Source organism: Pelodiscus sinensis, chromosome 12 (assembly GCF_049634645.1).
Source record: "Pelodiscus sinensis isolate JC-2024 chromosome 12, ASM4963464v1, whole genome shotgun sequence".
NCBI classification, from domain to species: Eukaryota; Metazoa; Chordata; order Testudines; family Trionychidae; genus Pelodiscus; species Pelodiscus sinensis.
In genome coordinates, this window is record NC_134722.1 from 1,829,817 (window position 1) to 1,857,460 (window position 27,644).

At 50.7% G+C, this 27,644-nt stretch overlaps 1 protein-coding gene across 1 annotated transcript; it reads right to left on the reverse strand.

The window, feature by feature from the left end:
• Nucleotides 1-227: 227 nt before the first annotated feature.
• On the reverse strand, nt 228-26,817 carry CYB5B (cytochrome b5 type B). The gene is made up of 5 exons (XM_075939783.1): nt 26,559-26,817; nt 9,058-9,186; nt 7,240-7,266; nt 1,385-1,416; nt 228-855 (listed from the first exon to the last, which is right to left on the reverse strand). Exons 1-5 carry the CDS (start codon nt 26,694-26,696, stop codon nt 774-776), a joined length of 408 nt encoding a protein of 135 aa, XP_075795898.1. The 5' UTR covers nt 26,697-26,817; the 3' UTR covers nt 228-773.
• Between the last annotated feature and the right edge of the window lie 827 nt (nt 26,818-27,644).

Genomic DNA, 27,644 nt, shown 5'->3' on the forward strand with positions numbered 1-27,644 from the left:
CTCTAACTGCTCCCCAGGAAGCGGGGCTCTCAGGGAAGGAAGGGTTTTGCCGAGCCCACTCCTGTTTTACACCGGACTGAGTTTTACCCCAAGGGCCTGCGTCCAGACAGAGGGAAGAGCCCATTCCAAGCTGCCAGCTGTCCGTTCCTACGGAGCTGGGGTCCCAAGTACAACGCTGAGAGCCCCCACTTTGCAGGACAGGCAGAAATATTACAGAACAAAATGGATCATTTTAAAAACATGTATTTGCTTAACCATTTCAAGCCAGCCACCTAGATGAAGACAACAAGAGCCAGACTGTCCTGGTGCTCTTGCCAGTGTCACCTGGACGCCCTGGAGAGCTGTTCTGCTCGGCCGCGGACCACCTGCGCTGGATGGGATTGCAGCCTGCTTGCGGTGGTTTCGACCACGCTCACAGGAAGGCCAGAGGCATTTCCAAGGCTCACCTGCTAGCAGCTGTTCTACGTGGCTGGGGTTAACAACAAGGTGTCCAACGACAAGTTCCCCAGGATTAATTACAGTGAGACAGACTAGACATATCATGGAATAGGAGGACACTGCACCTCACCCTGGGCCCCAACACGTGCAGAGAGGAGGCAGAGCCCAGAGGCAGGACAGGCCCCATCTGACACTAGCGAGGCTCTGCAGACACTACCATTGCTAGACAGACCCAAAAGCAAAGAACAAAATATGCAAAGTCTAGGAAAACCAGCCCCCGGAGATCTTGCTTGCATGCACGTGCTTTCCTGCTTCGAGGTTCCAGCGAGGCCACATCAAGAGGATTTCCCATCCAACATGTAATATCGGTACATTAAGCCTAAGACCAGTGCGCCGACGATGGGGATTAGCCAGAAACTACAGGGGAGTCAAATCAACACACAACACAAAACAGAAGAGAACAGCAAATTAATCATTTATTCCAAACGGCCCACACGCTCAGATCAGGAGGGGTTTGATCTGCGAAACTTTCGGAGACCCCACTGTTTAAGACCGTGGGAGGAGCTCACCTCCAGCCAAGCGTACAAAGGGAGCCTTCCCTATCAGTCATGGAAATCTAGAAACCTGTTCGGACTGTCTATACTTCTCGGACTTCAGCTATACTAGACTGGTCACTAGAAGGCCTACATGTTCGGAAGAGAATGGAGCTTAGGGTGCAGGGACTCGTCTCCATGGGTGGCTACAGATATGAAAGCGGAGGGGAACTGTGGACTCACACAGAACTCACTGGGCTGCAATTCGGCTACTTATCCTGCAATGGCTGCACTGCATTAAGGTTCTGGGACTTCTGCTCTGTCCCTTGACAAGGCCCAGAATTAATCTGTAACACTGCAGAGTGCCCCGTCCCTCAGACCTCCTCATTCCTGTATCAACAGGGATACCATACCTTGACTGGCTTGCGGTTGTAGTGCTTGGATCCTGAGGAGAGAAAGAGAGAGATACATTGTACAGGCTGTACTCGCAGAACGACAACCCGGAACATGTAGTTGGCTATAGAGAGGGGTCCAGAAAACCCCCCTCACATCTTCCTCCCTTGCCCATCTCTCTCTTCCCCTTCCATAACTGGGTTCTCACTTGCCTCCACTCCCTCCTCAACCTCACACTCAGAACAGTTCCTCTCGAAATACAAGCATGTTCTGATTATACCCAGCCTTAAAAGCCAAACCTACTCTTCACCCCACCTGTCTCTGTACCCTTCTTCCCTTCACCTCTGAACACCCTCTCCACACCCATCACCTCAAACTGTTCTCATTCAAGTGCATCAGCTAGATCCCGCCCCCAGTTTGTCCCCTACACCCAGCATTTGACCAAAACTCCTGTTACCAAGTCTGAATGACTTCCTGGCTAAACTGCTGACCCTGGATTCCATTCTCTTCACACACACGCACGCTTGACATGGTTGGTCTCATCCTCCTCAAACTCTTGCCTCCCTGGGCCTTTGCCTGGTTCTAAGATCATTCCTTCAGCATCTTTTCGGGCAGATTCATCTCTTCTCCATCACCCAGTCTCCATGGGCGTCTTGCAGGGCTACATCCTCAGTCCCCTCCTCTTTCTCTTTCTCTGGGGGATCGGGTCACACTACTTCATGTGCTACCTTTCCACTCCAGACTTTTGGTTCATTCCTCAAACTCCACCTCTGACGCAGATCTCTCACCAACAACTTGATGGACCCAAAAATAGACTAAAACTGTATCCACGTCCCTACTGACTGACACCAGCAACCTTCTTGTCACTCAGGCACAAGATCTAGAAATGTTCTTCAACTTCTCTTACACCACATGTCCAGGAGGTCTCTAAACCCTAACACTGTCTCCATCAAATTGACAAAACATCACTTCTTGTGTCCAAGCAGCTGAAACTCTTATCCAGGCCTTCATCTCCTGTCTCAGCAGCTGGGACCCCCCGAGCCATCTCTGCTGCCCTCCAGTCTGGTCATAACACACCTTCTGAAGCCAGCTTCCTTGCTTCCATTTCTAACCATATCACATCCTCCTTCTGCAGGTTCCCCTGCTGCACAACCCTCTTCCACCACACCAAGCTTTTTCTCTTTATCACCAAAGCCCTTTACAACTCTGTCTTCCCACATTTCTCTGACTTTCTTGCAATCCCCTAGTGATTACGTTACTGACTATGCACTGTTCCTTCCATAAACAGCTTGACGCTCTGCCAGGTCTCTTCTTATTTATGGGGCTCCCTCCTTGAACTGATCTGCAAGGCTACTACCCTGTTCTCCTTCACATCATTTTTAAAGATCCTTTTCTTCCAGAACACCTACAAGAATTCAGTCAACGATTAATGCCTAGAAGGAGGCAGTTAAGGAAAGTTGAGATTTCGGTTTCAAAACGTTATATATTCTCAGTCTCGCCCTTCTCTTTCATTATAAACAGTTTAGTGCAGGGACCACCTTTATCTCCATGCACAACAGGGTCCCATCTTGATCAGGGCCTTGGGTCACAACTATATGTTATGTAGGACATAGGGATACTATAGCCTTTAAGGGACATGCTGCCACATTGTCCAAGAGAGCCAAAGCCAGTAGCGTAGGGATGCAAGACTTACTGTTTAACTGATAAGCTAATGCTTATTGGTTTTGGTTAACGGTTAAATTCAGTTGTCAGGACACTGGCCATGCTGGCTGCAGTGATATCAGGAGAGGAGCCTGCAGAGAGAGGCAGCACCCAAAAGCCTAAGGTTAGGAGGACCCTTCCCTCCCCACTCCTACATCCCTGGTAAGACATTTAACTGTGTAACCAACAGAATTTGGATTGGTTACACGGTTAATGTAACCAAATATAAAAAAAATCCCTAGTAACTTGCCCACATAGCAAAGGAAACGTGATTCGCTAAAGCATCAACCTTTGGCTCAGCAAACCAGATACCTCCCAACCAGTACCTGATACTTCAGAGGGAAGCGTCAACATCGGAACAAAAAGGTAACTTTTGTATTTAACGTGGCGCTTGGGAAAGAACGGATCCCAGGATGTCTAACAGGATTCCCACTTAGAGCTTAACTTGCTGTGTCGCACTTGGTATGTCCACAGCATCGTCCAACCCCTTCATTTTTTTGAGCTGAGTTAATTTTCCATAAACACTGAAATTATCAGATAACAAGGAGACACAAAGCCAGCCAGCCCAGGGCTACTGTGGGGTTCTTGAAATATGAGTGTATATAGAAGTGAGGGCATTGACCTTCAGTGGAGGTATGCCACAGTATTAGCCTCCAGTGGAAGACAGTTTCACAAGGCGACTACACCTAGAATCCTTCAATGCTACGGATTTCTATGCTCATTTTTGCAGCTACGGATGTGGATACAAATGCTGTATCCACACAGGACTCTCACAATAAGCATTTGTGCACAGTGTGTTTTCCTTTGACTTAGCATGAAAGTGAGGAGTGATCCTGATTTCATGCTCCTACAACACTTCCCCCTTTCCAGGAGCCTCTACAGTGTCGCATCCTCCTTAAGTTCCCACACCCCTCTAGCCAACATGTTGCCCTTTATGCTGCTTTTCACATTAGGATACTGGTTTAGGTGCAGGGACACCATTATTTGTGCATGATAAGAACTCTGAGCTCCTCAAAAAGGAAGAGATATCAAAGGGGCAACCTCTTTTGTGATCTATTTTCTGTATTATTTTCAGCGTAGGTTATTTTTCAATACACCTGAGTCGCCTACTTGCTCCCCTAGATTGTACAGCACGCTGGACTGCTGTTCTCCACTGAACTAGGGCAGCTGCAGAGACCTCTCTGCTCAGAGTACGCTGCAAGTTCAGAACCCGGCAGAGGGCTGGCCGGTCTGCCCCTCCAGCGAATGTTGTTAGACTGGCCATTTTCCAGAGTGCTGCTCAGTCTTCCAGTTTCTTGAGAGCCCCTTGGGGCTGCTCACCGGCCAGCATTTGGACATACCTAAAGAGCGCAGTAAGCTGTGAAATGCCTTAAGCTGCTCAGGGTAGGAATGTAAAAAATGGTTAAAAAAGTAACTGTGTAACCATTCAAAACCCTAACGGTTACACGGCTCCATGTGCTGCAGCCTCTGCAATATAAGACTTACAATGCAGAACCTGCAGTGCAGCCAGCTCCCCGGGAGCGGGACCAGCTTATAGTATAAGCCAGCTCCAGGTGTGCTCCGGCTTCCTGCGCTGCAGGCTCAGATAGCTCCCCACACGTACTGGCTCCCAGCCTACTCCTAAGGAGCCGGCGGCACCGTGGGCTCTGCAGCATGAGCTTTATACTGCACAGCCTGCACTGCGGGGAGGCAGCCGGCAAAGAGTTTAACCGTTTGAATGGTTACATTTCTACATTCCTAGCTCAGGTTGGTGCCCATGGCTACACACACACACGTATGTGGCTCTGCATCTGCTTACAAAATGGAATGCAAAAGGCCTGGCATTCTCTGTAACGAAGCGGGGGGTTGAGCTGGCTAACGATACTCTCCATGGCTGAACAGAACAAACAGACGTCCCCCTCTCCCTTCCCCTCCCCTCCCCGACAATGGACTGCAGGAAAAGAAGTTGCCTCTCCGTGACATCTAACAAAAGGACTGTCTAAAGCACAGCTGCTATCAGGCCAAGTCTTAGTCAAGCACAAGGAGAAGCCAACTGCAGGACACACATTTAACTCCGCGAGTAGATTCCATTTCTTACATTCCCCACCACCATCCTTTCAAAGGTAGAGTTCCTATGTGCCTTCCCACCCAGCTTCTGGTCCTGGAGTCCCCAGGTTCTCAGCAGAAGCCCTAGAGATGCTAACACAGAATCTGTGATTTCAGGCCAGACCCAGGTGGTTAGGTCTGTCTCCTGGGCTGAATCGGACAACACTAACAGTTCAGTGATCGGGACACCCTGGGTGACGCAAACAGAGGTCTGTGGTTCAAGGTGTGGAAATAACTCTGCTGATGTCAGGGGAGTGAGGTTCAAGTCCCACACTGAGGTGCCACTGATCTTTAGAACAAAAACAAAGTAATAATTTGCTTGCAAGGTTTATTCAGTGCCCCAGTTTGGGTAAACACAAAACCACCAGCTCTGGACGAAACACAGAATAACTTGGGTTTTTTCATGCCGATCCTGAGCCAGAGGCAGCAATGTACACAGTACACGTAGGCCTGGAAAGGTGGGGCTTGCCACATTTTACTAGAACTACTACTGAACTAGTTAGCTGTTTTGACGGTCTCCAGAGGAAACCATGCTTAACTCTCTTTGACTAGAGCAATGAAGGCTGTTGCTCAATTCTTAATCCACTCCCTTAAAGAATCTACACCGGAACCAATACCAGACAGAGTCCACATTTCTCTACAGTCTCTCGGGTAGATGTGCTCTCGAAGGTTAGTTTAGGAGCAGACAGTTCACAACCTAGTTTGTTTTTGTGCACAATTATACAAGAGACCTGCGTAGCAGGGTGGATAAAAAAAATCAATGGTAAAAAAGAATCCAATTTTTAAAATTTAAATTGGATTATTTTGATAAAATGCTTGGGGGAAAAAAACCTATGTAAAGATATGTTTGAGCTTTGATGTATCTTACCTAAAACTATCTCATCATGGAATAGGGATTATAAATTTGAATTCTATAGTAGGAGACAATATATTCTTGTAATGTTTAAGAAAAGTTTTGTAAATGACTAAACTAGGGCATCACTGAGGATTAAAAAAAAGACAAGGCACAATAGATGTTTAGCACTTGTTCAAAGAACCACTTTAATAGTCCTGTAAATGTTTGGTGTACCAGAGCTGAGCATGGAGAGACTGCTGTAGGCATCCTTTCACAGTCAGAACTGCACAGCAACAGCTAACTCCTCTCTTGCTTATGTAAGACCCTCTGGGGACAGACGATGCTAAACATTTGTGCGTCTGAACCAGAACTGTTGGCTGTACTGCTGGTGTGCAACCGAGGCCATCAGACTAAAAGTTATATCTACCACAGAGGCATGCGTACCTCCCAGCTCCTCACGCTCAATTTTCCTGAGCGACACACTGGATTGGCAAGGAGAACCCAGAGACATTGGTGGTGTTGTGGGGGGGGGGGGGGGGGGGGGGCGGGGAGAGGTAAAAGACAACTCCACAATCTTCTGTTTTAAGCAAAGGACTCTGTCTAGTCGCTCATGCTGAAGTGTCTTGCAAATATTTATTTGCAAAAATAACTTTTCCTGCCAAATAAATGCAGCTAACTTTGTTTAAGATGGTATCTGTGTTGCAGCTCACAGAAACTCTACAGAAGAGGTTAGGAATGGAAGGGAGAGAAAACTGAAAGGGGGGATTTAAATAAAAAGATGGTGATGACTCAAATTAGAATTTGGCAGGACACCAATGCTAACACCCCAGCTCTTGGTTTAAATACCAAGACAGACTCTGGAAGAAAAGCAGCATCCTTCCCCAACTAGAATAAAAATGTAACAACCCTCTAAAGAATAAGCCACATCTCATCTGCAAATCAAGAGACCGTATTTCTCTTCCACTTCAGGTCCAATGTGACAGACCTGGCATGGCCGTGAGCCCCCTCTGCTCCAAAGCAGCAATCTACCAGTAATTTCTCTACTGAACCCATCCACACACACACACATCCACAGCCACAGCTTCCTTGGGTCTCTTTACGACAGCGTCCAAGCCCTATGGTTTGTGCAAGGTTTCCCTCTAGGCTAATACCTAACATCCTTTCTAGAAAGAAAATGAAATATCTGCTAATTGAACCCAGCCTAGACTCCTACACATTAAGTTATAGGCAGGAAAAAAACCATTTGCTTCTTACCTTAGAGCCTTCATGTTTACGATCACACTGGCGGTTTTTTGGAGGGGTGGGAGGAGAAGAGAAAAGATGGGAAACATTGTCACTTTGCCTTTTGGAAAGGAGTTTGCAAACATCACAAAAGAATCAGCATGCACCCGCCAACATCACCTGGGCAACTGCCTGGAATATTTCAACTCCAGCTCCCAGCTGTGACCAGGAGCTGCAGAAGAAGTGGGGCCACTGGAATCTAAAAAGAGCCCTGCCCCTATGCTGTCCCTTCCCCACAGGCCCCGCACCCCATCTCCCCATTCCCTTCTCTCCCCTTCCCCTACACTATTGCTCAGCCTTATGGCCAGCAAAAAGTGGAAGGACACAGCCTTCCTATTTCTAAAAGTGATGGGGCCATGGCTCCCTGGCCCCCCCATTCTGTCCCCCAGGCTGTAAGGAAGGCCTTGATATCTGAAAGGCAAAGTCTTCACAGGAAGTTTAATCACAAAGCAGGTAGAATGCAGGGTCCACAGCATGAGCGGTCTCGTCTTAACCCCCCGGCCCGCAAGGCAAGGAGTTCAGACCCATCACCTGCAGTCAGCCACCCCAAGGAATTTCTTTAAGGGGCCATGATGGGGTAAACTCCCACACTGGCCCTACAGGAGCTGAACTGGGCCAGGTGGGGGGTTGATCCGCTAATAGGCTGCAAACCGGGGAGCTTTAGGCTGGAGGCAGTTAGGGTATGTCTACACTACCACCCTAGTTCGAAGTAGGGTGGTAATATAGGCAACCGGAGTTGCAAATGAAGCCTGGGATTTGAATTTCCCGGGCTTCATTTGCATAAAGCCGGATGCCGCCATTTTTAAATGTCCGCTAATGCGGACTCCGTGCCGCGTGTAGCTACACGCGGCACGAACTAGGTAGTTCGGACTAGGCTTCCTAGTCCGAACTACCGTTACTCCTCGAGGAGTTTCACGAAGAGTAGCGGTAGTTCGGAATAGGAAGCCTAGTCCGAACTATCTAGTCCGTGCCGCATGTAGCCGCGCGGCACGGAGTCCGCATTAGCGGACATTTAAAAATGGCGGCGTCCGGCTTTATGCAAATGAAGCCTGGGAAATTCAAATCCCGGGCTTCATTTGCAACTCCGGTTGCCTATATTACCACCCTACTTCGAACTAGGGTGGTAGTGTAGACATACCCTTAGAGAGGCTCATCTGGCCAGCAGCAGGCTGGGCTGGTAAAGCCAGGTAACGGGTTACGTACTGGGTGGCTAGGAGAGGCAGGCAGCAGTCTCTCCATGAGAAGAGGGGGTTCTTGGTGCTGGATCACCCAGAGAGAGAAGGGGAGCCAGACAGGCCCGGAATTGTTGAGCCAAGGGCCCCTGGGCAGGAACCCCGAGAAGGCAGGCAGGCTGGGGTTCCCCTACTGGCCTCCGTGGCACAGAACCGAGGCACTGAAGGGGCAGACTGCCTAGTGCCGCTGCAGGACTGAACCCTGGAAGGAGGAATGCGGGGGGGGACCTAGCTGGAGCACTAAGTCACACAGGACTAAGTCCCATGCTGTGAGTCCTGGAGCGAAAGCAGTGGCAGAGCCGGAGTGATGATGTGACCATGGCCAGGGACTCTGGCCTCAAGCACCAACCCGAAGGTGACCAGCAGGAGGCGCCAGCCCAGCAGCGAGTGGTGCGCCCTATCTCTGGATGGGGCGAGTTAGTTTGATTTTAATCTCTGGCCTACGTTTCGGGGTTGGTTTGGTGTTTGGGTGGAGAAAGGAGGTACACAGCAACTCCACATTGCCAGGACAGATCTCAATCCAGCTCCCCCGGATTGGTCACACTCAGCTGTTCCTCACCGGATGAACCTCTCCTATGAGGTACTGACTGAGCATTTCCCTGGCGTCTGTGGAGTGCCCAACATCCTCAAAGCTCTCTGTGGCATCCCTGCCAGCCTGCTCGAGCAAAACCTCCTCTCCGCCTGGATGCTGGAAAAGAAGGAATTCAGTGAGCTCAGGGGTGAGGGATAAAAAGCAATGCCAAGAACTCCAATCCCCTCCCCCAAGGACACAAGGTCCAACGCTGCAAACATGCCCCTACCTTTCGGTTCAGCACAGCCCCCGCAGAAGAGCACAAGATAACGCCAATAAAGAGCTAAGCGTGCAACCACCCCTTCAGGCAGTCATGAGTCAGACGAGAGCACTGCAGGGTCTGGCAAACACCTGGAATCCAGCCGCACCGGCTTTACAGGCAGCAATTCCCCAACATCCCCAAGGAGCCACTGACTTGGCCCGCTCAGTCACATCTGCGCCGTAGGCCCCAAGGCTCGGAGGCAAGTCGGGCTGGTCTGACTCCTGATGCACCTAGATGTATGTTCATGCAGCAGCACAGTGTATGCGGTGACCAGTTCCTCTCTAGAGGAGAGCCAACACCACACAAGCACAGGGGCCCCAACCAGCTGAGTACACTCTAGCCGTGAGCATGCCAGATCTAGGCATAGGTGAGAGAGCCCCTCCTCATGACTGTCACAGCACATGCAGGGCAGGCCAGGCACTCCTGACTGCAGAGAACGCTTTCCCACCGGGTGCTTTTCCTTTTCGTTCCATGCAGGAGGCATTATTTCATCCCCCCTGCTACAGAAGGGCTGAGACTTGCTTGTTCTAAGATGCTCTCCTCCTGGATGTCAGTGGAGGCAGCAATGCTATTCCCTCTCCCCAGGGCGCTGCAATCAAAGGGTCTTGGTCTGCTGTAATCTTTCCACTGCAGGAACAAGACCAGAGGGCCAAGCTTGCCAATGGCATAAGCTAACATGCTAGTGACCGCCTTGGAGCAGCCTGCATTTGGCCCCGTCTGAAATCCAGCCAGGGCAAACACTCAGCAGCCGGGGCAGCGGAGGCCCTGCACAGCAGTTTTACTGTTTACATAGAGATGTAAAAAGGTCGGTGAAGCCTTGATAATCTCGGTGGTTACGCGCGCAGCAGGCTCTGCAGTGCAAAGCTTAAACAGGCTTTATACCGTGGAGCCTGCAGCGAAGCCTCCCCAGGAGCAGGGCGGCCCAGTCCTGCTGTCTCCACTCCCAGGGAGGAAGCGTCCCTACCGAAGAGAAACCGCCTCCCCGGGAGCGGTGCCAGAAGGAGCTCCCAGCCCCTCGGGAGTGGGACCAGCAGCCCCTGCTCCCCACTCCTGGGTAGCCAGTGTGTAACCTGCGGGGGGCGTCCAAGAGGAGCCCTTGCCTCCAGCGAGATTTGCAGGGCTAGAGCAGCTTCCTGCCCAGGCCGGGTGGGGGAGCTGCTCCGGCCCCTGCAGCTAACTGGCACCGGTGAGCATTTCCTGTTTGGGGCGATGCTTCCCGGTTAAGCCACGAACCTTTCCTGTCCCTAGTGTGCAACAGACGGATTTTAAAAGCCTGCCCCTGAAGCATCACAGAGGAGATGCTGGGAGGGAGGGAGTCAGAGGGCTCCTGATGACCGCAGGTCCCAGCGTAGAGTCACAGAACTGGAAGGAACCTTGAGAGATCAAGTCCAGTCCCCTGCATTCTAGGCAGGACCAGTCAGGGGGCAGCAAGCTTTCCCAAGTGGCGTGCCATGATGGAGCCCTCCTGCTTTGTAACCCTCCAAGCAGGGCACGTGGTGGAGAGAGCTTCCCACCTCCTCCCCCGACCTCCTGCCCTGGGCTCCGCGCTGGCTTTTCCTGTGGGGGAAGGGAAGAGCAGCTCACATTTCTTGCACGGAGCCTCGGGGCTTGCCCCCTCCCTCCACAGGAAGCCAGCACTGGCTCCAATCTCGCGGGGGGTGTGATCCTGGGTCTCCAGCACGGGCTGGGGTCAGGGAAATGGGTGAAGCGGAGGCAGGTGGGTGACCCTTGGGTGTCCAGCCCTACTGGGTGCGGGGTGCCGGTCCATGGCACCTTTTCCTCTCCTTCAGCCACTCCTGCTGCCATCCAGCCCTGGAGCCGCAGCCCTGACACTCTAGCACTGTGGTTCTCAAACTTTTTGGTCCTTGGACCTCCTGGCTCAATGCAAACCTTTCTGCAGACCACCAGCTGCTAATGGAAACTCACCGTTCATTACATCCAAGCCATTTTGCTAGTGCTGCAGCTAAGGAGAATGGCTTAATTTAAATTATTAAACAGATTAAGCGTTTTAACTTTCTCATGTTAGTTTATCAAACTTCATTTTAAATAAAGTAAAATATTAATTTACGTCCAGCACAAAAGGTTTTCATGTTTTCTTTATTTATGGCAGGGTAGGGAACTTTTTTTGGGTCGGAGGCCACTGACCCACAGAAAAATCAGTTAGGGACCACACAAGTGAGAAGCAAAAAAACTCCTCCAAAAACCCCCAACCCTCACTGATGTGGCCCCCAACTGAGACACCTCACTCCTCTGGTGCTCCCCAAGAGGGGCGAGGGGAAGGAACAGGGGAGACGGAAGTTCAGGGCTTCCCATAGACTAGATTTACTCTCCTGGGGTTCTGGAGATAGTGGATTTTGTGGACCCCCTTAGGCTCTGTGGTGGGGACAAAAATGAGGGGTTCATTGTGCAGGACAGGGCTGCCAGCAAGTGGGATAGGGATGGGGTGCAGGATCTGGGTGGGAGGTGGGGCACAGGAGGGAGGGAGGTTTGGGTGGGAGGTAGGAAGCAGAAGCAACCTGGGAGTAGGGTGTCTGGACAGGGGGAGGGAACAAGAGCAAGGGAGGGTGCAGTGTGTGGCCAGAAGGGAGGGTGCCGGAGCAAGCTGGGGGTGTGGAGTCTTGGGAGGAGGGAGAAGGAAATGAGTGGGAGGGATTGAGGTGTAGGGATTTGAGCATAAGGGTGGGGGGACACTTACCTGACTTCCGTGGGGAGGGGGTCACACTTTACCATGTGCCCCAGGTCCTACGATCTCTGAGCCTGACCCCAACACTCTCCAGTCCTCAATTCCCCCATTACCTCCTCACTCCAGCCCCCGCTTCTCCCCACCCCTCCCATGGGGGAAAGGGGTCCCAGTTCTGTGTGGGATCCCTGTGATGCCCGTGGCGGGGGTGAGGAGCCAGGGCAGCTCTTGGGGTTCTGGGGGTGGACTCTCCCACCCCACTGCTTCCTTCTTGCCCCCCCTCCACTGCCTCGTCACCCTACAGCCCTCGACACCCCAGATCCCCTCTATCCATCTTGCATGGTGGCGGCTGCTAGGGGACGGTTTCAGCCAGGCCCCAGGAGCGGGGCAGCCTGTTCCTATCCACCCCCTACCTGCAGATCCCCGCATGCCGGCAGGGCTTGGGTGGGTGGAGCAGCAGTGGTGCGACCTCAATCCTGCGCCACTGCCCAGCATTAGGAATGTGAAGGACTAGTCCACTATCTGACAAGCAAATGCTCATCGGACAGTCAACAGGCTAGTCAACTAGTCGCTTCCCCCCTTGGTACCTCTACAAGAAAGGGGCAGCAAGGAGAAGGGGGAAAAAGGAGGGGTACTTCAAAGCAGCAGCGCCCGTGGAGCCTGGGGCCAGACCTGGGCTCCAGGTGGTGCTGCCGCTTTGAAAAACACTGCATGAAGCCTGGGGCCAGCTGGGGTGTCCCCCGGCTGCATGTGGCGTTTCAAAGCAGCAGCGCTGCATGGAGCCTGGGGCCAGCAGGGGAGTCCCCAGCTGACCCCGGGCTCCATGCACTGCTGCTACTGCTTTGAGATGCTGTGGGGAGCACGGGGCCAGCAGCGGACTGCCCCACTGGCCCCGTGCTCCCCACAGCGCTTTCGCCCTTGAAGTGTAGCCCCTAGGGCTGTTGCCTCACTTCAAAGGAGGAAGCACCCTATCAACTAATCAAAATGTAACATCCCTGCCTGGGATCCCTGTGCCGCCCAGTGGAAGCAGGAGTGGCTCTTGGGGGCACAGCCCCCCACCCCATTGCTTCCTTCTCCCCCAGCCCCCTGCATGCTGGCGGAGCCGAGACAGGTGGAGCAGCAGCAGTGCGCATGCGGGGACGGGTCTCAATCCTGTCGGGTGGGGGGCTGTCTCGGCTCTGTGCGGGGTCCCTATGCCGCCCGGCGGAGGAGGGTAGGGAACTGGGGCAACTCTTGGGGACACCAGGGTGGATGCAAGTGAGGAGCCAGGTCTGGTCAGGGCTTTCTTAACCTCCCCCCTCCTGTACACCCAGAAGCCGGAGCTGATGTTCCAAGCCTCACGGCTGTGCGGGCTCCCCACTGCATAGGGAAAGAAGGGGGGGCAAAGCTCCCACGGCGCTCAGCGTGGGTCACTCCAATCGGCTCACGTGCCACTTACGGCAGGTGTGCCCTTCGCTGCTGACCCCTGATCTAGACCGCCCCTGAAGGTGTCTGTCTAACCTGCTCTTCAAAATCCCCAGTGAGGAACATTTCCCGACTTCCTAAGCAATTTATTCCAGTGCTGAACCACCCCGACGTTTTTCCTGATGTCCAACTTAAACTTCCCTTGCTGCAGTTTAAGCCCATTGCTTCTTGTCCTGTCCTCAGAGGCCAAGGAGAACAATTTTTCATCCTCCTCTTCCTAACACCCTTTGAGGTATTTGAAAACTGTTCTCATGTCCCCTCTCAGGCTTCTCTAGACTAAACAAACCCAGTTCTTTCAATCTTTCCTCAGAGGTCATGTTTACTAGCTCTGAGAGGGAACTGTGACTTGGGGGAGGAGGGGAGGGAGGGTGCAGAGGGTTTGGATGGTGACCTGGGGCAGGGAGCTGGGGAGAGGGAAGGCCTGGCATGCCAGTGGCAGGCTGTAGCTGGGAGGTGCTTACCTAGGCAGCTCCTGGCCAGCAGCCCTGCAAGACCCCGAAGCAGGCTCCCTGCCTGCTGCAGCCCCAGGCTGCTCAAAATGGCTGGCTGCTCCCTGCGGCTCTCGCTCTGGGCACCAGAGAGAGGGGGAGGCTTCACACGCTGCCCCTACTCCCAGCAAAATCTCTCAGCTCCCACCGGCCAGTTCCACAAAGCCTCCCTCTCCGCACTGCGCCCCATGCCCAGAGCAGACAGACACAGGATGCAGCCGGCTGTTTAAAGTGGCATGGGGCTGCTCCGGAGTGGCTGGCTGCTCTGCGCCTGAGGGTCCCGGCAGGGGGCGGCCTGTGGCCAGAAGCAGCAGCCGGATCTTACCCACGCCTGCCGTAGCTACAGAATACGGCTTCACGATAAGCCCTGACTCAGCACACGTCAGTTCCCCTTCTCGAAAACAAGCAACACCCCTGCCCACTGCAGAAACAGGCTGTGAGGAAAAATCCAGTAAAGACTGCAAGCCCCCCCAGGATGTCCATGAGCACCTTAGCGAGGCAGACCTCCAACGGGGACTGGGTGGGGCAGGGTGCAAGTTAAATGCCCCAAATGGTAGCCCTGCACGTGGGGGCCAGAGGGCTATGCAGGACAGGGCTACTCACATTTAACAGTGCTAATCAAAAGGTGAATGTATCTCTACTCCTGACAGACCAGTTCAGCCCATAACTGGTAAGTTAACCCTCAGCAGTTCACCGATCACCTATATTTAGAGAGACAGGCTTAGTTTTCATGGCTCCTGCGGTTGCAGCAGTTATAGCACTGAAACCTGCATTCTGGGCTTATTTTGTTTCAAGTGGGGCATGAACTGCCCTTTTGCTATTTGGCAGGGATTTATGGAAATGGCTCTGCTTCATCTCATGCACACCAGGCATACCCCCTGCAGCATGGCCAGCTCTGGGAGAGACACCAACTCACTCAGGGGCTTCAGATGCAATCTGAGGCGCTCCCTTGGCCCATCTCCCCATGTTCTTAATGACCTGATGGACTTTTGCCATGTGCTAAGTCCAATGTCTTAGAGCTTCTATTGTGTAATCAGCAACACAACACGATCAACACAGTGGAAAACAATCCATACTGCAACTGACTCACTTCAGACAGACTGACCAGCCCCTGACCCACAGTGTCTGGTTTGCAGGAACCAGCGCAGCCTCTCGGAGATTATGCAATAGCCCTGCAATAGCACTTCAGTGAGCTCAGCAAATCTGGACAAATAACATGTGCCAAGGGCTAGAACAGGCAGCAATTAGCAATTGTCCCACCGATTACAGAGGATTGAGAGGAAACGTTTCATGCTGAATCTGTGACTTCTGCGGTTACAGCAATTCAGAGATCCAATGCAGAACACTTTATCAGACACTGGATCTGAATCTGGCTCTCCATCAAGCTAACAAGGGGAAAACTTGCTCTTGCCTGTAAAATAAAAATCTACACTCAAGAGTTGAATGGTGAAAAGTTGAACTTGTTGGGTCATTAGCTTGCATCCATCATCTTTTCAGTAAGAGCCTGTGACAAGCCCCCCCCCCCCACCACCCACCCCGTGCTTTATGAAATGGACTTATGGACGTGAATATACAGAACTCAAAAGTGTATTGAGCAAATTTTTTCCTGTAACCCACCGATCTTCATGTCACGACCTGCTGGTTCTGTTTATCTTTCTTTGATGTACGTATCATTTTTGGGTGTAAAATTAGACACATGGAGTGGGGAATACTTGGTGGGTTTCAAATGTGTGAATGAGAGAAATGGACGGTGCTACCCTCAACTGTTAAACTATCTCTTCTGTCCTTCAGTCTGAGCAGTGGCTGGTAGCGAGTGGCCTCAATTGTTTAACAAAAGGAATAGGAAAGTAGAGACCTTGGTCTTTTGGCTGGGCTGCACCTGAAGGAAGGAGCAGAAGACCCCAGGGTGGGGAAGAGGGACCTGGTTCGGAGGGGCAGCTGGAAAAGAGGTTTTAGGGGGAGTTGGAAGAGTTTGAACTGAGGTTTCAGTGAAGAATTAGCCAAGCGGTTTTGTTTCTTTTGATTTGTAACTTACTTTGCTCTGCCTGGTCTCACTTATTCCCACTTCAATCCTGCTGCTTCCACTTTAGAATATCATGTTTATTTTCTATCAAACGCAGTGTAAATAATTGTTACCTGGGGGAACCAGTGTGGACATTCCCCCTTTCATTGTTCCAGGGGGCGCCCCTAATTCTCTGGGGTCTGATCCCATCTGGGGAGTGCTCTCAGGAGGATGGGCCCAACTGCTCTCTCCTCAGACCTGAAGTGGTTCAGTGTCTGGGCAGGGACCTCAGCCCGGGGCCTTGGCTGGGGGAGACCAGGGAGCTGGCCCAGCAGGACCGGGCGGTGAGGAGCCCCAGAGAGTGGGAAGGCGAGTGGCAGTGGCCGTGTCAGCTCCCCAGGAAGCATCCCCGAGAGGTCGTCTGTGACCGCCCCCCATCACAGAGCTGTAGCGTAGATGCAAGAATAGCCTACATTAGAACAGATTTGCAATACCAAAGCAGGTATAGCTACACGAGAAAATGCTCCAGTGCAGACACAGTTTATGCCATGAGGGGAAGAGAGTGCTTTTGCCAGTGCAGTTCACAGCAGTACCATGAGAGAAAAATCTGTCTGCATATTTTGGAAATGTGCATCTGTCTGAGAATCTGTTCGTTCAAGAACTCTTCCTAGACCTGGGTGGGCAAAATCATACCTGGGGGATGGATCCACTTGCTCCATTGTGCAGCCGAGCTGCTCCCGAGTCTCCTTCTAGCTGTGCACAATGGGTGGGGGAGGAGGATGGAGGGGAGAGGGTAGGCTGGAGTCAGACTATTCACCTGTCCCTGTACTCCATGTCTGCAGAGATGGGGCAGGGAAGGAGGCGGCACACAGCAGAGCTGCTCCAACCTGAAGTATGGATGGTGACTCAGGAGTACAGAGCAGGGGAGAAGACAGACAACAGAGCAGGATGGATGGTCATTAGAGACAGCGCGTGGCTTCTCTCAGAGACTTACCCAGCAGCAGCCAACACACATACACTGTCACCCCCCCAGCCTGTGCCACAGTCACTGTTACATACACACTGCCACACACAATGTCACAAAGTCTGTCTCACACACACACACACACACACACACACACAGTGTCCCTTTCATACTCACACGCTCTGTCTCTCTCTGCAGCCCCCGCTCACCCCTTCTGCCAGAGACCCCTCCACCCCGAACCACAACTTGTGAAGTGGCCCTCCTGCACAAATTATTGCCTGCACCTCAACTAGATCGGTGTTTCTTAAACTATGTTTTGCGGAACGCAGGTGTTCCGTGAACAACTCGCCGGTGTGCCGCGACCTCTTCTTTATTTTGGTCTTTTTTCGTGTGACAACCTTTTTTTTTTTTTTTTTTTAAAAGAAAATTTTCCATGGGTGTTCCACATAAAAAAATATTATTGTTTGGTGTTGCATGGTCTCAAAATGTTTGAGAAACACTGATCTAGATAATCCCTCATAGATGTCTCTCTAGCCCATGGGTTCCCAAACTGGGGGGCGTGAGGGACCCAGCCACATGCATCCACCAATCCCACTCCAAGTTTTGCTGCTTTTTTTTGGAAGGGGGGGGGCGCAAATGAGGGTTTCTCAAATATCAAAAAGGGGGCGTGATGCCGAAAAGTTTGGGAACCACTGCTCTAGCCTGCTCTGAAACATCTCCAGTGATGGAGATTCTACAATCTCCCGAGGCGATTTATTCCGGTGCTTAACCACCTCTGACGGTTGGGAATCTAGACCTCCCTTGCTGCAGTTTAAGCCCATTGCTTCTTGTCCTATCCTCAGAGGCCAAGAAGAACAATTTTTCCTCCCTCCTTCTTGTAACACTCTTTTAGGTACTTGAAGACCGCTATCACGTCCTCTCTCAGTCGTCTCTTTTCCTAGACAAATGGGAGGATTGGGCCAAAGGAAATCTGATGAAGTTCAACAAGAACAAGTGCAGAGTCCTATACTCAGGACAGAAGAATCCCAAGCACTATTACAGGCTGTAGACTAACTGGCTAGGCAGCAGTTCTGCAGAAAAGGACCTGGGGATGCCAGTGGATGAGAAGCTGAATATGAGTCAACAGTGTGCCCTTGCAGCCAAGAAGGCTAACGGCATATTGGGGTGCACTAGGAGGAGCATTGCCAGCAGACCTAGAGAAATGATTATTCCCGTTTATTCGGCACTGATGAGGCCACATCTGGAGTATTGTGTCCAGTTCTGGACCCCCCACTACATAAAGGATGTGGATGCATTGGAGAGGGTCCAGCGGAGGGCAACCAAAATGATTGGGGGGCTGGAGCACATGACTTAGGAGGAGACTCTGAGGGACTTAGGCTTGTTTCGTCTGCAGATGAGAAGAATGAGGGAGGATTTGACAGCACCCTTTAACTACTTGATGGGGGGTTCCAAAGAGAATGGAGAGAGGTTTGTTCCCAGTGGGGGCAGATGGCAGAACAAGGAGCAATGGTCTCACGTTGTAGTGGGGGAGGTCTAGGTTGGACATTAGGAAAAACTATTTTCATAGGAAGGTGGTGAATCACTGGGATGGCTCCCTAGGGAGAGGATGGAATTTCCATCACTAGAGGTTTTTAACTCCCAGCTTGACAAAGCCCTGGCTGGGATGATTGAGTTGGGATTGGTCCTGCTTTGGGCAGGGGATTGGAGTCGATGACTCCTGAGGTCTCTGCCAACTGTAGGATTCTAAATAAACCCAGTTCTTTCAGTCTTCTCTCATATGTCATGTTTTCTGGACTTTTATGGCTTATTTTAGGGGAGCTTTCTTGTTCTAAGCATGCCAGCTTTACCAGAGCCACTAAATCAAACTCCAGAAGATCAATTGCAGCAGCACCAGTCTTCTCTGTAGCGAAGACATGGCCTGACATAGCTACTTTATTAGAAGTCTGCAGTATAGACCACACCCAAGACAAGAAAAGATTTCATTTCACTATGAAAGCTGCAAGTAAGTGCAAAACTAATTCAAGCAAAGAAGGGACATAATGCCGAGCTGCACCTCAAAGGGATACACTGGTACTACTTTTTACAAGAGTCTTCCCATAAAATGACCATGAGTATCGTCATTGCACATGCCAAAGGAACATAGCTTGTTTGCATCTCTGGCACCACCAGATCAATCTCTAGCCCAGGGGTAGGGAACATTTCTTGGGGGTGGGGGGGGGGCACCGACCCACAGAAAAAAGGTCAGTTGGGGGTTACTCAAAAGTGAGATGCACAGCAAAACGAATCCTCCCCACACACATCAGAGCTTGGGCGACCCTGGGTAGTAGATTTTGTGGCCACCACATGCTCTCAGATGGGGCCTAAATAAGTTCAGTGTGTGGGAGGGGGCTGCTGGGAAGCAGGCTTAAGGTGTGGAGTCTGGGCAGGAAGGAGGCCACAGAGCTGGAGTGCCAGTTCCCCCCTGTTGAGGGTTGCCTTGAGCTTCAGGGGCTGGATCCAGGCTGGCCATGGGTTCCCCACCCCTGCTCTAGCCAGATCTTTAAGACAGCCTTGCTGGATGTTCATCTACAATTATTTCTGGCAACCTTACTGTACCACCACAGCTTCTGGCACTCAGGCCATTATTGAGTCCTTCACAACAAGTATGCACCATAATTCATTGGCCTTCCATCCTAATAATATGTCCACACCAAGAAAGATGCCAAAAACAAACCAGTGCTGATGGAGGTGGTTGATAGGTAGAAATATCTTCATTGCAGATCTTGATCTGTCATGTAGCAGCTGACAAAGACAAGCATCAGAGACTTCAATCCAATGCTCTTCAACCTTCATCAGAGCCCTCATTTCCACTTCTCTGGACCCAAGATGGTATAGCCACAGCCCTATAGACCCACTGCTTCATAGTGAGCTTGATGTGCCAATGTGTCCACTGAGGCTAAACAGCCTAGAACACAGTGATGGTTGACTTGCTTCTCCATCACCTGAAGATTCACAACCAAACCTGGTACACTCCACATTGTTTAACTAAGACTGCCATCAATTATGACTTCATTAACAAGCAAAGGTGGTCTACAGTCATGGACATATAAGTTTGCAGAGATGCTGAAATGGGCACTGACCCTCAGCTTCTGCTTACAAAAATGCACCTCTGACTGACATCAGCCAGCTAATATGCTGAAACAAGAGCTCTTATTAGAGCCCAGTTAACAGACAATGTCCTGTTCCAAGCAAGTCAAGACTGTCAACAAAGAAAGTGAAACTTTGGTTTCTAACATTTCATCTGATGAAGAATGGCATTGTTTCACATCATCAGTGCTGGCAGCTGCAAGGTTGGTTCTGGGGCCTCAGCCCTTCAAAAATCAACTATGGATCAGTGCATGGCAACTGGAGTGAAGAAAAGAAAAGAGGTGAGACTACAATTTGCATCTTCAAAGACACATTTGTTGCAAGAAAAGCAAAAGTTAAGTGACATGGGTCAAGTCACTGTGTGAGAATAAGGAATCCTATTCTAAACTGGCAGCCTGAGTTACCCATCACACACAATCTCCAAAGTCTTCACTCAACTGTGCTATATCGGCAGCACCCTCTTGTCCAGCATACGGTATCACTGTGCTGTAGTTAATAAAAAGTTAAAAGTACACTTCCTGGAATGCTTCATACAAAATTATGGCCTCCAGTATCTCAGATGCTGCAAGATGGGGACCAAAAAAGGCTTAGATGTCATTCTGTCTCCCCCATCAGAGACTCTACTAGATTAGTTTTAGTCATCGTCCCCTGGAGTTCAAGCATTGGGCTCATACTTTTAATAATGTTATGTCCGCATAGCCAGTGTTGGTAAATAGACATTTCTGTTCATAGTAAACCCAAGCCAAGTTTAGACAAAGTACAAACAGTCCTGAAAAGGAAGCTGCTGCTTTTTCAATAAAGTGCTTATTTTAGCATTGATTCAGAATGAGGTGATAAATGCATTGCAATGTAGAAGCCAGAAGCTCAGCATGGGTCAGGGTAGCACTGCAGCTGAAATTTTATTCTGAGGTAGGACAAAAACACTGCTGACATTTTATTACCATTTTTGGCCTGCTCAATTACTGACTTCAGTACCAGGCAAATAGGTGAAACTACAGTAAAGAACAGAATTGTCAGATACATAGATGAACATAATTTCTAAGGAAGTCAACATAGTTTTTGTAAATGGAAATCATGCTACATTGATCCACTAGAATTCTTTGAGGGGGTCAACAAGCATGTGGACAAAGGGGATCCAGTGGATATAATGTACTTATATTTCCAGAAAGCCATTGACAAAGTCCCTCATCAAAGGCTCTTAAAGTTAGCTTGCAGTGGGATAAGCGGGAAGGGTCTCTCACAGATTGATAACCGATTAAAGGGTAGGAATAAATGCTCAATTTTCAGAATGGAGAGAGGTAACTAGTATCCCGCAGGGGTCCATACTGGGACCAATGCTATTCAACATATTCATAAATGATCTGGAGGAAGGGGTAAACAATGAGCTGGCAACATTTGCAGATGATACTAAAAAGCTCAAGATAGAAGAAGCTGTGAAAAGCTTCAAAAGGTTCTCACAAAAATGGCAGAGGAAATGTAGTGTTGATAAATGCAAAATAATGTATATTGAAAAACATAATCTCAACTATACATATAGGGCTTGTCTAGACTACGCCGAAGTTCAGAAAGAGGATACGCAAATTCAGTGGTAATTTGCATATCTTCTTCTGATCTCACTTTCGAAAGCAAAGCTTTCAAAAGTGAAAGTAGTTGGGACACGGTTTTTTTGGTTTTTTTAAAAAAAAAGCCGTGTAAATCTCATGTTTTGAGGAAGAGCGTTTTTTTGAAAAAAGCGGGGGAATGGGGGGGGGGGGGAAGGTTGCCGGAAAAAAAAAAAAAAAAAAACAACCATGTCCCAACTACTTTCACTTTCAAAAGCTCTGCTTTTGAAAGCGAGATCGGAAGAAAATATGAAAATTCCCACAGAATTTGCATATCCTCTTTCAGAACTTCGGCATAGCCGAGACATAGCCATAAAATTATGGGGATTAAATTAGCAATTACCACTCAAGAGATATCTTGGAATCATTGTGGATAGTTCTATGAAAACATCAACTTAACATGCAGCAGCAGTCAGAAAAGTAAACATAATGTTGGGAATCATTAAAAAAAGAGATAAAGGCATAAAATATTCTTTTATTCTCTCTATGAGGGGTGGGCAAAAGGGCCTCCCTGGGACCTGGGAGGGGGAGGAAGTGCACAAAATTTCCTCCATCCTGCTTCTAAGAGCCATGCACTCCTGGCAGGGCAAGAGGACACTTCATGCACCTTCCCCACCCCGTTCTGGCCAATCAGGGCTTGGGGACGGAGGAGGGAGGGAATGAATTAAATATCCTCCGCTCTGCAAGGAGCATATGGTGTTTAGAAGCGCCATGCACTCCTAGCAGGGTGGGAGGAGACTTTGTGCGCTCCCCCACCCCCAACGCCTGATTGGCCTGAGGGCAGAAGGGAGAGCGCGCAAAGGCTCCTCCCACCACTATGGGCATGGACACCTAGGGGGAACCTCTCAGGGGGACAAAGACTTCATGCACTCCCCTACCCCCAGATCGATCATGGTCTGTGAGTGGGGAAGCAGGGAAGTATTCTGGCCCCACCCTTTCCTTGTGAGGCCCCACCCTTTTCCGAGTGGCTAGAGGTAAGAATGTTAAATATTGATTAATTTACTAGTCGAGTAGTTGATGGAATTTCCATCAACTACTCGACAGGCACTTCCACATTCCTCCTTTGAAATGTACAAGAGCCCCAGTGGGCGTTTCAAAGCAGCAGCGCCACATGGAGCCCATATGGCATTTCCAAAGAACCCGGAGTCAGGTGGAGAGTCCCCAGCTGATCCTGGGCTCCGTGCGATGCTGCCACTTTGAAATGCTGTGGGAAACCCGGGATCAGCTGGGCACTCCCCAGCTGACCCTGGTCTCTGCGCGGCATTTCCCCAGTGGCCCTCAGGACTCCGCACACTTTGAAACCCTGCAGCGGTGTTTCAAAGGGGCAACGCTGCACAGAGCCCGGGGTCAGCTCCATGCATCACTGCCACTTTGAAACACCATGGTGGCGTTTCAAAGGGGCGGTACCACACGGAGCCCAGGATCAGCTGTGCAGCACTGCCCGTCGGAAACACGACCATGGTGTTTCAAAGCGGCAGCGCTGCATGGAGTCCGTATCCTGGGATCCTTGTGGCGCTGCTGCTTTGAAGTACTCCATCTTCCCCTCCCCTTTGCTGCCTCTGTCTGATAGAGGCAGCAAGGGCAGGGGGGGAAATCTACTAGTCAACTTGACTATCTGATAAACATTTGCTTATTTGATACTCAACTAGTCCTTAACATCCTTATCTTGGGCCACTTCAAAAATTTAAGTGACCCCTGGTAAAAAATGATTGCCCAGCCCTGCTTTATGTAAATCTATGGTACATTCACATCATGAATACTGTGTTCAGGTTTTGTCTCATCTCAAAAAAATATGTATTAGAAATGGAAAAAGTTCAGAAAAAGGCAACAAAAATGACTAGGGGGGTATGGGATAGCTGCTATGAGGAGAGAGGACTAATGGACTATATGTCAGAGACCTAAGAAAATGTGACTGGGATGGAGGAAATAAAGAATTTATTTACTTGTTCCCATAACAAGAACTGGAAGTCACCAAACAGGCAGCATGTTTAATACAAACAAAAACTCAAAAGGTAATAACAAAATGTTTTTTAAGTTCATCAGAAGCAGGAAGCCTGCTAAACAGCCAGTGGGGCTCTGGACGATCGAGATACAAAAGGAGCACTTAAAGACGATAAAGTCATTGCAGAGAAACTAAATGATTTCTTTGCTTCAGTCTTCACGGCTGAGGATGTTAGGGAGATTCCCAAACCTGACCCGTCCTTTGTAAGTGACAAATCTGAGGACTTGTCACAGATTGAAGTGTGACAATTAGAGGAGGTTTTGGAATTAATTGATAAATTTAATGGTAACAAGTCACTGGGACCAGATGGCATTCACCCAAGAGTTCTGAAAGAACTCAAATGTGAAATTATGCAACTATTAACTATGGTTTGTAACCTATCCTTTAAATCAGCTTCTGTACCCAATGACTGGAAGATAGCTAATGTAATGCCAATATTTAAAAAGGGCTCTAGAGGCGATCCTAGCAATTACAGACCAGTAAGTCTAACGTCAGTACCAGGCAAATTAGTTGAAACAATAGTAAAGAATAAAATTGTCAGACACATAGAAGAACATAATTTGTTGGGCACAAGTCAACATGGTTTCTGTAAAAGGGAATCATGTCTTGCTAATCTATTAGAGTTCTTTGAAGGGGTCAACAAACATGTGGACAAGGGGGATCTAGTAGATATAGTGTACTTAGATTTCCAGAAAGCCTTTGGCAAGGTCCCTCACCAAAGGCTATTACGTAAATTAAATTGTCATGGGATAAGAGGGAAGATCCTTTCATGGACTGATAACTGGTTAAAAGACAGGAAACAAAGGGTACATTTTCAGAATGGAGAGGGGTAACTAGTGGTGTTCCCCAAGGGTCAGTCCTAAGACCAATCCATTTATGAATAAGTCGAATAGATCTGGAGAAAGAGGTAAACAGTGAGGTGGCAAAGTTTGCAGACGAGACTAAACTGCTCAAGATAGTTAAGACCAAAGCAGATGTGAAGAACTTCAAAAAGATCTCACCAAACTAAGTGACTGGGCAACTAAATAGCTAATGAAATGTCATGTGGAGAAATGTAAAGTAATGCACATTGGAAAAAAATAACCCCAACTATACATATAAAATGAGGGGGGCTATTTAACTACAACTAATCAGGAAAGAGATCTTGCAGTCATCGTGGATAGTTCTCTGAAGACATCCACACAGTGTGCAGTGGCAGGCAAAAAAGAAAACATGATGTTAGGAATCATTAAAAAAGGGATAGAGAATAAGACAGAGAATATCTTATTGCCCTTATATAAATCCCTGGTACGCCCACATCTGGACTACTGCGTACAGATGTGGTCTCCTCGTCTCAAAAAAGATATACTGGCATTAGAAAAGGTTCAGAGAAGGGCAACTAAAATGATTAGGGGTTTGGAATGGGTCCCCTATGAGGAGAGATTAAAGAGAATGGGACTTTTCAGCTTGGAAAAGAGGAGACTGAGGGAGGATATGATAGAGGTCTATAAAATCATGAGTGGTGTGGAGAAAGTGAATAAGGAAAAGCTATTTTCTTGTTCCCATAATATAAGAACTAGGGGCCACCAAATGAAACTAATGGGCAGCAGGTTTAAAACAAAGAAAAGGAAGTATTTCTTCACACAGCACATAGTCAATCTGTGGAACTCCTAGTCTGAAGAGGCTGTGAAGTCTAGGACTACACCAGGGTTTAAAAGAGAACTAGATAAATTCATGGAGGTTAGGTCCATAAATGGCTATTAGCCAGTATGGGTAAGGAATGGTGTCCCTAGACTCTGTTTGTCAGAGGGTGGAGATGGATGGCAGGAGAGAGATCGCTTGATCATTCCCTGTTCGATTCACTCCCTCTGGGACACCTGGCATTGGCCACTGTCGGCAGACAGGACACTGGGCTGGATGGGCCTTTGGTCTGACCCAGTATGGCCGTTCTTATGTTCTTAAAAGGAAGTATTTCTTCACACAGAACACAGTCAATCTGTGGGACTACTTGCCAGGGGATGTTGAGAAGACCAGGACTTAAACAGGGTTCAAAAAAGAGCTAGATAAGTTAATGGAAAATAGGTCCATCAATCAGGCAGGATGGGTGGGGATGGTATTTCTAGCCTCTGTTAGTCAGAAGATGGGGACAAGAGATAGGGGAGGGATCACTTGATTACCTGTTCTATTCATTCCCTCTGAGACACCTGGTTGGCCACTGTCAAAACACAGAATACTAGGCTAGATGAAGCTTATCTCTTTCACCAACAGAAGTTGGTCTAGTAAAAGATATTGCCTCATCCACACTGCTTTGCAATTCAGTACAAGTTGCTGTTATACTAATCCATTGAGCTGAAGGGGACCAACATGGAAATGCAAATCCCAGCCTTCAATTTACTACTGCCATCTCCCAGGGAACTCCTAGGTTCACTGAGGTGCTTGGAAAAGCACAAGGAGCCGCGTGATGTGAAGCCACATTTAGCCTGTGTGAAAGGTTTGTGAGGACACGGTTACCTCCACCCCCTCACTTGCTGCGTCTCGCTCAGCCGCCCAGGTGGGTCCTGCTGCACACGTGGGGCGCGCCATGCCCCGGGCCGGGCCCCGCGACCCAGTAACGAACCCCTGTCACGGGACAACCGTCGCCAATAGCCCCCCCCCTGGGCACGGGAGCGACACTACCGCCCCTCGGGGAGACACCTGAGCAGACCCATGAATACGCTGCCCCCAGGGACCCTCCCCAGTCCCCTGAGCCCCCATCTCCAGACTCCTCCCCCCCCAGAGTCCCCTCCCATCTCCAGACTCCTCCCCCCCCAGAGTCCCCTCCCATCTCCAGACTCCCCCCCCACCTCCAAACTCCCCCTCCCCATGCCCTGGGGCCCCGCCCTTGCCTGGCCGGTCCGGCCCCGGCCCCGCTCGGGCCTCACCTCGTCCAGGAAGCGGCTGACGTCGTACACGCGCCCGTGGATCACCAGCCAGGCCTCGCGGCTCGAGTTGCGCTGCGCCACCTCGGCCAGGGTGAAGAAGGGGCCGCCCGCGGCCGCGCCGAGCTGTTCGCTCCCCATCCCGGCTCCTTTAGCGAACGGCGAACGAACTAGGCTCCACGCGGCCGCCGTAGCTAGGCCACACCCCCTTCCCCTTAGCAACCGCGGGGTTATTCCGGGTCTCTGCTCGGTCCGCTCGCTCTCTGCCAATGGGGAAAGAGGAGCGGCCGGCCACTAGCAGCCAGCTGTGGTTCGAGTCCTAGTAGCCAATCAGAGTCGCCCTGTTCCCCACCGCAGCCAATGAAAGGGCGCGAGTCCACAGACTTGACCAATAAGAAGATGAGATGGGCTGTTTGGCGCGAGAGTCGGGAAAAGAGGGGGACGTTCTTCGTCATCCGGGTTCTTCAGGAGTAGTGCCCCCCCCCCCCCGGCAAAGGGGAAGCGCTGCAGCCTCGGCACCCCCGCACCCGTCCATTCGTTCGCAGGGCCCCTCCCCCACCTCTGTGCAGTGCCTGCCCCCACTCCCTGGCCCCTCCCCCCACCCATATCTGGGCCCCTCCCCCCCTCTGCGATGCCTGCCCCCACTCCCTGGCCCCTCCCCCCACCCATCTCTGGGCCCCTCCCCCCTCTCTGCGGTGCCTGCCCCCACTCCCTGACCCCTCCCCCCACCCATATCTGGGCCCCTCCCCCCCTCTGCGATGCCTGCCCCCACTCCCTGGCCCCTCCCCCCACCCATCTCTGGGCCCCTCCCCTCTCTCTGCGGTGCCTGCCCCCACTCCCTGACCCCTCCCCCCACCCATATCTGGGCCCCTCCCCCCCCTCTGCGGTGCCTGCCCCCACTCCCTGGCCCCTCCTCCCACCCATCTCTGGGCCCCTCCCCCCTCTCTGCAGTGCCTGCCCCCACTCCCTGGCCCTTCCCCCCACCCATCTCTGGGCCCCTCCCCCCCCTCTGCGGTGCCTGCCCCCACTCCCTGGCCCCTCCCCCCCCCCTCTGCGGTGCCTGCCCCCACTCCCTGGCCCCTCCCCCTA

What these genes read in the sequence shown, in the direction of transcription:
- CYB5B (XM_075939783.1), bottom strand. Translation starts at nt 26,696, where the DNA reads ATGGGGAGCGAACAGCTCGGCGCGGCCGCGGGCGGCCCCTTCTTCACC. An exon ending in TCAGCCGCTTCCTGGACGAG is followed by an intron (nt 9,187 to 26,558) that starts GTGAGGCCCGAG and finishes CTTCTTTTCCAG; the next exon opens with CATCCAGGCGGAGAGGAGGT. An exon ending in TCATAGGAGAGGTTCATCCG is followed by an intron (nt 7,267 to 9,057) that starts GTGAGGAACAGC and finishes AAAAACCGCCAG; the next exon opens with TGTGATCGTAAACATGAAGG.